General features: G+C 47.3%; 1 protein-coding gene across 5 annotated transcripts in view; it reads right to left on the reverse strand.

Annotated features, from left to right (window-relative positions):
• The window catches only part of DGCR2 (DiGeorge syndrome critical region gene 2), a 53,977-nt gene that overhangs the window by 25,813 nt on the left and 17,431 nt on the right, over window positions 1–10,733 (reverse strand). Inside the window, exon 1 of one of the 5 annotated variants that reach the window (XM_045289633.1) lies at window positions 6,558–6,701. The exons of the other annotated variants lie outside the window; for them this stretch is intronic. Coding sequence (XP_045145568.1) covers window positions 6,558–6,585 — 28 coding nt within the window. The 5' untranslated portion in view covers window positions 6,586–6,701. Of the gene's footprint in view, window positions 1–6,557; window positions 6,702–10,733 lie in introns of those variants that run through there. 5 annotated transcript variants of the gene reach the window in all.

Consider the following 10,733-nt stretch of genomic DNA (forward strand, 5'->3'; position numbering starts at 1 on the left):
GATGTAGAAATGCGCTTTACACAATTGATGTGTGTATGGATTGCGATAACAGTTGTATGAGCCCCTAATAAAATGTTTAAAAAAAAAAAAGAACTTGATGTTGCCTTGAACTTGATGATTCGCTTTGGAGAAGGGCAGGGTGTTCCACCCCTACTCTGTCCTATATGGTCGCTATGAGTCGGCACTGACTCGATGACAGAGAGCTTGCTTTTGGTGAGTTGTCTGTAGCTGAAGCTCTAAGTTTTCCACAGGCAGCACAGTGTGCTGAGTAGGTTTGTTTCACCACCAGGGCTCCCTATAGAGGCAGTGCAAGCTGAAGTCCTCTATGTAATGCTACGGAAAGCTGTGCTGAACCACAGAGCTACACATCTGTGCGCATTCCAGCTCCAGGCCAGTCACCAGCCCAAAGCTTCACAGCTCCTACTCAGCCCCCAGTAGTGTTGTGGTTACACACTGGCCTGCTAACTGCAAGGTCAGTAATCTGAAACCAAGACCAGTAGTTTGAAACCACCAGGAGAACGATGGGGCTTTCTACTTCTGTAAATAGAGAGTTACAGTCTCGGACACCCACAGGGGCAATTCTACCCTAATAGGGTAGCTATGAGGCAGCACTGACTTTGGCTCAGGCCTGTAAAAGAGATCCAATGATTACATATGGGGGGGGGGGGGACCTTCAAACTTATAGGAAAATGGAATGAAAAGATACTGGGGCTGCTCCCCAAGTTTTATGAGACTCTACATTGTGAAGTGTGTGCCAGGGGCCAGGATGAGCTCCACGTAAAGCAAGGACCTCAGAGAGCAACTCTCTTGTTCGTGAAGGTCTCCATGGGTGAGCACGTGTGTCAGTGACCCACTGCTTCCACGTTCAAGGCCAGACCTTCAGTGACTGCTGCCAGCATGGAGGGCTGGTCAGGCCCCTGTGGCCTGACGTAGCAGCAGCTCTCTTCAGACAAGACGAACTCCAGAGCGGAGGCGGGCTCACACAGGGCCAAGGGCTCAGGTCAGAAACAGCCAAGACTCACTGTCCTTCAGGTACCAAGGATCACAGGGAGACTGGCCAATATGCCAGTGACCCAGGCAAGTGTTAACTCGGCACCAGCAGCACCACCCATGGCCAAAGGAGTATGGTGTTGGCGGCGGGCTTGGGAGTGTTTTCTGGAGAAGGGACATTCTCACAGGACTGGAGACTGAAGAGAAGGATGAAGGGTAAGAGGTGTGGAAAGCCATCTGGCCTTCTGCTCTCAGGACTAAAGCTTTGGGGGAGGGGGGGCACTGAGTCAGCCTCGGGAGTCATGATGCAGTCTGTTATGGCCAACAATGGTCCTGACTACAGGGCTCAGCTGGAGCTTCCTGGTTGGTGACCACAGAAGAGGGCAGTGCAGTGTGTCCCTGTGGGACATGAGGCTCTCAGCTGTGACCCCTTGCCGACCTTTCTTCATCTGCATCCTTTCCTATCACGTTTAAGCTGTTCGCACCAATATGGTGCTTCCCAAAAGCTCTGTGAGTCTGAGAGTCACTGCAGCCAATGCCAGAGCGTGACATTCAGAGGAGCACGTGGAAAACTCCACATTTGGGCTGTCTGAACAGCCTCAGCCCTGTGGTGGGGAATAAGAGAGGAACAAAGACAAACGGAATGGAAGCTGAGATCTGCAGGAGGCAAAGGTGGTATGTGGAGTTGTAGTTACTATGCACCACACACCTGGTTGGCAGGCTTTGTCTCCCTGGACTGGCTCACACAGGAGAGCTGGAGCAAAGGGTAGCAACAGGCCCATCTGGGACATGTCCCTTCTGTCCACTCAGGCAGGACTCTCGAGGTTCCACTTTGTCTTGGCTGCTTCCCCAAACTCAGCCCAGCGTCTGGTCTGTAACAATCCCAATGGCTCACCAAGAGACTGAACAACACCAAGAGAGAGGGAAAAGGCAAGAAAGAAGGGGCCTGCTGCCCGGGCACTGCCGAGTTGGCTGCAAGGATGCTGGCAGGGCTCTCACCTGGAGCCAAGTGCAGTTCCAGGTGAGAGAAAGAGGGGCAAAGTTTAACTAGTTCACTGGTGAAGTAGTTTAAGAAAGCCGTCAGGCCTCAGGGCCCACCTTTCAGTCAAATAGACTAGTCCACAAGGGGATGCTATCCATAGGAAAGATCGTGACAAACGGGGAAAGATGGAAGCAGTCAAGGTTTTCCTCTTGCTTGGATCCACAATCAATGCTATCCGAAGCAGCACAATCAAGAGACCCAATGACGTGTGGCATTAGGTAAATCTGCGGCACAGGACCTTTTGAGAGTACTGAAGAACAAAGATGCTACTGTCAGGACTGAGGCGTACCTGACCCAAGCCATGGTATTGCCTCATATGCCTGCGAAAGTTGGACACGGAATAAAGAAAAGCAAGACCTGATGCATTTGAATTGTGGTGTTGGAGAAGAATACTGAAAGCACCATGGACTGCTAAAAAGACAAACCAATCTGTTCTGGGAGAAGTAGAACCAGAGTGCTCTTTGGAGGCAAAGGTGGCAAGGCTTCTTCATCTTACATTCTTTGGACATGTTGTCAGAAGAGACCAGTCCTGGAGAAGGACATCATGTGTGGTACAGTGGAGGAGAAGCAGGTGCTCACAGAGATGGACCGACACTGTGGCGGCAACAACTGGTGCCGGCAGAATAACCATGGGGAGGATGGGCCAGGGTGGGCTGTTTCGTTCGTTCGGCCGAGGAAGGTTAGGAAAGGAGGGCACGCAGGGAGGAAGTGAGCTGAGGGAGGTTACCCTGTGGAGACGGCATCAGCAAACAAAACGTGGATCGACTGTCAAACAGAAAACTAGGCTGTTGTGTAAACTGTCACCCAATTCACAATTTTTTTTAAAATAAATCATTTGACTGGGGGCTCATACAGCTCTTATCACAATCCATATATCCATCCATTGTGTCAAGCACATTAGCACATTTGTACACTTGCTGCCATCATTCTCAAAACATTTTCTTTCTACTTGAGCCCTTAATATCAGCTGCTCATTTTTTCTCCTCCCTCCCTCCTCCACGAACCTTTGATAATTTATAAATTTTTATTTTTCCATGTCTTACACTGTCTGATGTTTCCCTTCACCCATTTTTCTGTTGTCCTTCCCCCAGGGAGGGGTTATATGTAGATCATTGTGATTGGTTCCCCCTTTCTTCCCCACTTTCCCCTTACCCTCCTGGTATTGCTATTCTCATTATTGGTCCTGAGGGGTTTATCTGTACTGGATTCCCTGTGTTTCCAGCTGTGATCTGTACCAGTGTATGTCCTCTGGTCTAGCTGGATTTGTAAAGTAGAATTGGGATCATGATGGGGGGGTGGTTATAAGAGGAAGCATTAAAGAACTAGAGGAAAGTTGTATGTTTCACCTGTGCTATACTGCACCCTGACTGGCTCATCTCTTCCTTGTGACTCTTCTGTAAGGGGATGTCCAGTTGCCTAAGGATGGACTTTGGGTCTCCACTCTGCACTCCCCCTCATTCACAATGATTTGATTTTTTGTTCTTTGATGCCTGATACCTGATCCCTTCAACACCTCGTGATCACAGACTGGTGTGCTTCTTCCATGTGGGCTTTGTTGCTTGAGATAGATGGCTGCTTGTTTATCCTCAAGCCTTTAAGACCCCAGACGCTGTATCTTTTTAATAGGCGTGCACCATTGCTTTCTTCGCCACATTTGCTTATGCACCCATTTGTCTTCAGCGATCATGTTGGGAAGGGGAGCATCATGGCAATTCACAATTTTTAAATGGGAGAAAACCAGCAGTCACCCCAGATGAGGAAAGAAGCTGCTGTGAGTGAGCAGGCACCTCTGTGGCGGCAGTGGTGGCAGTTACGTTACATGCCCTTTGCTTTTTGACCTTGTTGTCACTACCTCCACCCTCCTTCACATAGCTCCTAGCTCCTGAGGGCCACCACTGCCCGCAGAGATGAGCCAGCTCAGGGTAGACAGTGGCCAGTAGTGGGGCTGACTGAGTGGGAAGGCCACTAACAACCTAGAGGTGGGGCAGAGAAGAAGGGGTGGGCTGGGAAGTGGGCAGAGCACACAGCAGGAGCCATGGAGCACAGAGGGGGGCAAAATGGTTGCTTTCCTGCGCCAACGGTGCAAAGCACAGGTTCGACAGTGAGAAGACACTGGCTTCTGGGCAAGAGTGAGCCATGAACTCACGTAGGGCCTTCTCTAGGCTCTGGTGCAATGGCCACCTCAGTACCAGAAGCCTGCACCACTTGTCTGTGGGTCCAGGCAGCACTACTAATGGCACCATGAGGGCCGGCCCTCTACTTCCACGGACTAGGGAAACACATCGCCACTAGTCTGAGACCCTATGAACTAGATGGTGCCCGGCTGCCACTACCTACTGCTCTTAAAAGGACACCATTGGAAGATACGAAATAGAGCCGGAGAAAAACGTGGAGCCAAACTCAGAGAGAAACCAGTGGGATACTCGAGACCATGGCCCTCAGTCGCCCTTTAGGTCTGGAACCCAACTTACCCCTGTGGTAGAATAATCCATCACTTAAGATAAAAAAGGCAGCATTTACTCAATGATAAAGGTCAGACGGTTAGGAAAAGGGAAGAAATGGAAATAGGAAAGACAGGGAGGAAGTAGGGGGAGGGACGGTCCACTGAGGGGGTTGCCATGTACCAGGTGAAACAAGCATGAATTGTCGAATGTTAAAACACTGATGATGCCACCCAAAAAAGTATGTGAAAATGAAATCCCAGTGAAACTGTATCAACTCCTCAATGGCGAAGCACTTGCCTGCTAATCAAAAGGGTGCCAGTTCAAACCCGTCCAGTGACTCCAAGGGAACAAAGCCTAACCATGAGCTTCTATATAAAGATTGGAACTCACAACTCACTGCCATCAAGTGGACTCTACCTCACAGCGACCCTACAGGACAGGGTAGAACTGCCCCTGTGGGTTTCCAAGACTGGAACTCTTTATGGGAGCAGAAAATCAAGTCTTTTTCCATCTGTAAGGATTACAGACTAGAAAAATCTATGGGACAGCCCTGCCGTCCCACGAGCTTATTTTGAGTCTGAATTGACTTGATGTCACCCATTGCATCAGTGATTAGTCACTTCTGCAACAAGATATGACCTCTATATTATAAGGAGAAATGACAACTGACACACAAAGGTTCCCAACTCACAGTTGTTACCTGGATTTCTGAATAATTATTTGTTCTCCATTGACTTTTGTTGTCGTTTTATTGTTTTTGAGTATCTAATTGGTATCCTATGATTTCTTTCATTTTTCCCCAAGCCATTTATTAGGTGCTAATCCAGAAATCACACCATTCCATAGTTCAAGCATATGTTCCTTCCTTTAAACAATGTGAACTAGTAGTGCGGCTAGGTAAAAATATGGAGAAGCCTATAGAAAGAAATACAGGCATTGTGCTCTTTTGAAGATTCAGAAGACTCCAAAAGTCCGACTGGGAGACATATTTGGAGTAAACCAGTAATTTTTATTGTTCTCGTGCAGGCGCGCGATGTACCCTATGAACCAGCACTTATTTCACAATAAAAAGTTAAAAACCAAACCACCTCGGAAGCCCTCTGGGGTAGTCCTACCCCGCCCTACTGGGTTGTGATGAGTCAGAGTGGGGTGACAGAAACAGGTTCGGCTGCACTTTGCAAGGACCAATAAAGCATGTTTGCGTTTTCATTTCACGTCCACAAGGACAATATATCATCTAAGCCAGCAAAGAACGGTGAAAACACAGCCGTCGGAGACACTACAGTCAAAACCTCTTTTTCTCCTGTTGCTCCGGGTCTATGAACGCACCCGAGAAATGTCTAACCTCTTGCCACCAGTTTACCAGTGGAAGAAGCTGAAGCCACCAGGCTGTTCTGTGACACATTCAAGCTGTGGCTTGGTCTCAACTGCCCAAAGAGACATGGCAAAGAGAGTCTGCCTTGAGTTGGAATCTTCATCCGGGGTCTCTTGACTTTGTACAGGTATCCAGGACATTATGTGACTGGATGCTGTGAACATCTTATTATATACAGGCAGATCCTGTACAATCTATAGTTCAATCCCTGTAAAGTCCGTTACAATAAAGCCTTATGGAAGCCTGCTGGGCCAAAGTCCAAGGGCTATCTATATCCAGTGGATTCAGACAGTTGGCCTTGATCAGTGTTGCAGAGAGCACTGTGTCAAAAGCCAGACTGGGAATTAGCAGACAAGGGCGCAGAGAGGTGGCCATAGGGTCCTGGCTGCCACCACCCAGTTGGTGCAGTGGCTTCCTCCCAGACTGAGGAGCCTGAGCGCACCAGGGCCCGTAGACACTGCCAGGACCTGGAGGAGGGGTAGAGCGCTGCAGCAAGTACAGACTGCAGCATGAAGGGCTGGGCTGGGGAATGAAGCCGAGAGGTGGCGACGGAGGTGCCCAGGAGCCCCTGCTGCTCATTCACTCAAGGAGTCTGGGGTCTTCAAAATCTTTAGGGTGGAGGTGCGGGGTAGAATAACAAACTGAACAAGAGCTCTTCTCCCTTCCCCACCCCTAGCATTTACCTGTGTATTTCCAAATAACAGACCTGCACGGCTCTTTCTAGCTTCGTACATTTCACATGTTGCTCACTGACAGGATGTCATGGTAGATGAAGGTAGAGTGCATGAACTCTTATCAGCCCCACAGAGCAGAATCACTTTCTTCAGTAAATCGGGTCAGTATAATACTGCTACAATGGAAAAAAAAAAATACTGACACAATGTAAGTAATTAGCCTCATAAGCCCAATACTACACTAAGAGTTATTTCCCCTGGAGTTGATAGTTAGGAATTTACTTCGTTTGTTGTATGTCCACTGCTGATTCTTATAGGCATTACAGAAGGTAACGATGGCCAGCAAAAAAAACTGTTTAAAGATTTAAATCACCAGTTTTGCCTTGTTTCCTGGAAGCCTCCCTCCAACCCGAGCAGGTGATTATCTAGACAGGGCATCGCTATCACCTGTTCTCCTGACCATCTTCTCTCATCACTGGCTCCTTTTACAAGCTCCCATGTTCGGTTATCTACCTAAGAAAAGCTATGGCAACTTTTCTGACTTCTTCCTGGTCTGTCTGTATCTGAAGATTTCTCTTTTCTACCTTCATGCTTAATGGATGTTTCTCTGGGTATAAGAAACATAAATAACACTACTCAAAGATAACAGATTGGAGAGAGACACACACACACACACACACACACACACACACACACACACACACACACACGGTCCTGAAACCCACTAGAACAGAAATGGGAGTTTTACAAAGGCATATATTCACAAAGGCGAACAGAAACTGGAAACCAGAAGTCGTGATCAAAGGTGATCATGCATTGTGACTTGCCCAGGGACAACCCTGGCTTAGGCATGTTGTCCCAGTATCCTAGCCAGCTTACCATTTGTCACTCTCAAAGTTGTCTTGATTGAGAAAGGCAGCATTCTAAACCTGTAGCTGGGAAAGTAGAACAGAAAGGAACTGGGCTATACCAAAGAAAATTTCTTACATTGTCAAGGATTTTGTCTTGCTTGGATCCACAAACCATGCTCATAGAAGCAGCAGTCCAGAGATCACACACAGGGCGCTGCATTAGGTCAATCTTCTGCACAAGACCTCTTCAAAGTGCTGAAAAGCAAGGACTTCACTTTGAGGACTATAGTGTGAATGGCTCAAGTCATGGTCTTTCCTATTGCCTCATAAGCATATGAAAGCTGGACAGTGAATAAAGAAGACTGATGAAGAATTGATGCATTTGAACCATGGTGCTGGTGAAAAATACTGAAAGTACCATGAATGGCCAAAAGAACAAACAGATTTGTCTCGGAAAAAGTACAGCCAGAAAGCTCCTCAAAACCAAGAATGGTGAGAAAAGACTAAAGAAAGATGAGCACAGTCCATTGGGCTGGTGGAGTCCCACCATGTAAATGTGCATACGCATTATGAGGAACCCAGGAGTGGACAGCAGGGGACAGAAAGAAACTCGGGCACGGAGAGGGCATGGGTGCACACCCATGAGGAACATCAACTGGCCCCGGGCAGAGCTGAAGCAGTTGTTCTAGTGATGGTGAGTGTGGACTCCGGGCCCAGACTGAAGCACTGGGTGCTCAAGGCTGTGAAAGACAAGGAGCGGATCACACGGCAGCCTCTCAAGCAGCAGCTGTCCGGTGCATGTGGCCACACTGCCATGGAAGAAACGCAGAAAACTACTCCGGCAGATCTGCTTGCCCAGAAGAAGGCAGCCATTAAGTGCCCACCCCTACACCCAACTTCCCATAGCCGGCCAGCATTAACGAACTACAGGCTAAAGGAAAGACAGAAAGCCCCCAGGACACAGACGTGGAGGGCCTTGAAGATGAGCTACATTGTCACGCATGATGGCTCATCATCTTGCTTCCAAGGGGCATTCTGGCTGTCTTTCTTTCAAGGCAGGTTTGTTGGTTCTTTGGCAGTCCATGATACTTTTACTATTTTTGCCAGCACAATTCCAAGGAATGATTCTTCTAAAGAACCCTCCTGTCCAACTTTCACGTGCATATGAGGTAACTAAAAATACCATAGCTTGAGTCAGGTGCACGGCTCCTCAATGTAACATCTTTGCTTTTCAACACCTTAAAGAGGCCTTGTACAGCAGATGTACCCAATGCAATGTCTTTTTAGACTGCTGTTTCCATGAGTGGTGCCTGGATCCAAGCAAGACAAAAGCCCTGACAACGTCAATCCTTATGTTACCTACTGCTCCAGTAATGAGGATTTTTCTTTTCTTTACACTGAGTTGTATCTACTCTGAAGGCTGCAAGCCTCCATCTTCATCAGCAAGCAAGGCTGTGCCATCCAGATTGTAGGTTGTTAGTGAGCCTTCCTCCAATCATGACGCCACATTCTTCTCCACATAAGCCAGCTTCTCTATCTTTTCAGCACACACATTGAATCCGTTTGGTGGGAGGATGCAACCCTGACGCACACCTTTCCTGATTTTAAACCATGCAGTATTCCTTCGTTCTGTATGCACAACTGCCTCTTGATCATGTACAGTTTCCACATGAGCACAATGAGCTGCTCTGGAATTCCCATTCCTCTCAAGGCTAACCATAATTTGTTATGATCTACACAGTCGAATGCCTTGACATAGTCAATAAAACACAAGTAAACATCTTTCTTGTATTCTCTGCTTTCAGCCACAGTCCACCTAGCATCCACAATGGATATATCCTTTGTTCCATGTTCTCCTCTGAATCCAGACTGAGCCTCTGGAACTGCTGCAATCGGTGTTGGATGATCAGAAGTATTTCATGTGCATGTGCTATTAGTGATATTGCTTTATAATTTACGCATTCTGTTGGGTCACCTTTCCTTGGAATGAGTTCAAATATGGATCTCTTCCAGTCAGTTGGCCAAATACGTTGTCTTCCTAATTTCTTGGCATAGGTGAGTGCTTCCAGTGCTTCACCAGCTTACTGAAACATTTCAACTGGAATTCCACCGATTCTTAGAGCCTTGTTTTTGGCTAATGCCTGCAGTGCAGCTTGGACTTTCTTCCTTAGTATCACTGGTTCTTGATCATAATGCTACTTCTTGAAATGGTTGAGTATTGACCAGCTTTACTGGACAGTGATGCTGTGTATTATTTTTCTTTTTTTCATGCTTCCTGCATTGTTCAATATTTTTTGCCCATAGGATCTTTCAATAATGCACCTTGAATTTGTTCTTTAATTCTTTCAGCTTAAGATACAATGAGCGTGTTCTCTGACCCTCTACTTTACTGGCATGATGTCCTTATCCATCACGGTCTCTCTTGATAACATGACCAAAGTACCTGAGACAAAGTCTCATCATCCTTGCTTCTAAGGAACATTCTACTTGTACTTTGTCCAAGACAGAGCCGTTTGTTCTTCTAGCACTCAACAGTGCTTTCAATAATCTACCAACATAATGACTGAAATGCATCAATTCTTCAACAGTCTTCCTTATTCATGTCTACTTTTCACATGCACGAAGCAAATGAAAATACTATGGCCACACCAGCCTGTGTGATCACGAGGTGCCAAAGGGATCAGTTATCAGGCATCAAACAAAAAATCCTATCATTGTGTGCTCAACGATCGCTGAAGACAAATAGCTGCATAAGCAAATGTGGTGAAGAGAGTTGATGGTGCCCGGCTATCAAAAGATATAGCGTCTGGGGTCTTAAAGGCTTGAAGGTAAACACGCGGCCATCTAGCTCAGAAGCAACAAAGCCCACATGGAAGAAGCACACCGGCCTGTGCGATGACTAGGTGTCGAAGGGATCAGGTATCAAGCATCATAACAAAAAAATCTTACCATAGCGAATGAGGGGGGAGTGCGGAGTGGACCCCAAAACCCATTTGTAGGCTACTGGAGATCCCCTTGCAGAGGGGTCTCAGGGAGGAGATGAGCCAGTGTGCGATGTAGCAACAATGAAAAATACAACTTTCCTCTAGTTCCTAAATGCTTCCTCCTCCCCCACCCCACTATCATGATCTGAATTCTACCTTGCAAGTCTGGCTAGACCAGAGGATGTACACTGGTACAGATAGGAACTGGAAACACAGGGAATCCAGGGCGGATGATCCCTTCAGGATGAGTGGTGTGAGTGGTGATACTGGGAGGGTAGAGGGAGAGTGGGTTGGAAAGGGGGAACCAATTAGAAGGAGCTACATGTGACCTCCTCCCTGGGGGACAACAACAGAAAAATGGTTGAAGGGAGAC

The sequence above is a fragment of the Echinops telfairi genome, unplaced genomic scaffold, assembly GCF_000313985.2.
Source record: "Echinops telfairi isolate 266 unplaced genomic scaffold, ASM31398v2 ScPeMD7_29;HRSCAF=101, whole genome shotgun sequence".
In the NCBI taxonomy this organism is placed as follows: domain Eukaryota; kingdom Metazoa; phylum Chordata; class Mammalia; order Afrosoricida; family Tenrecidae; genus Echinops; species Echinops telfairi.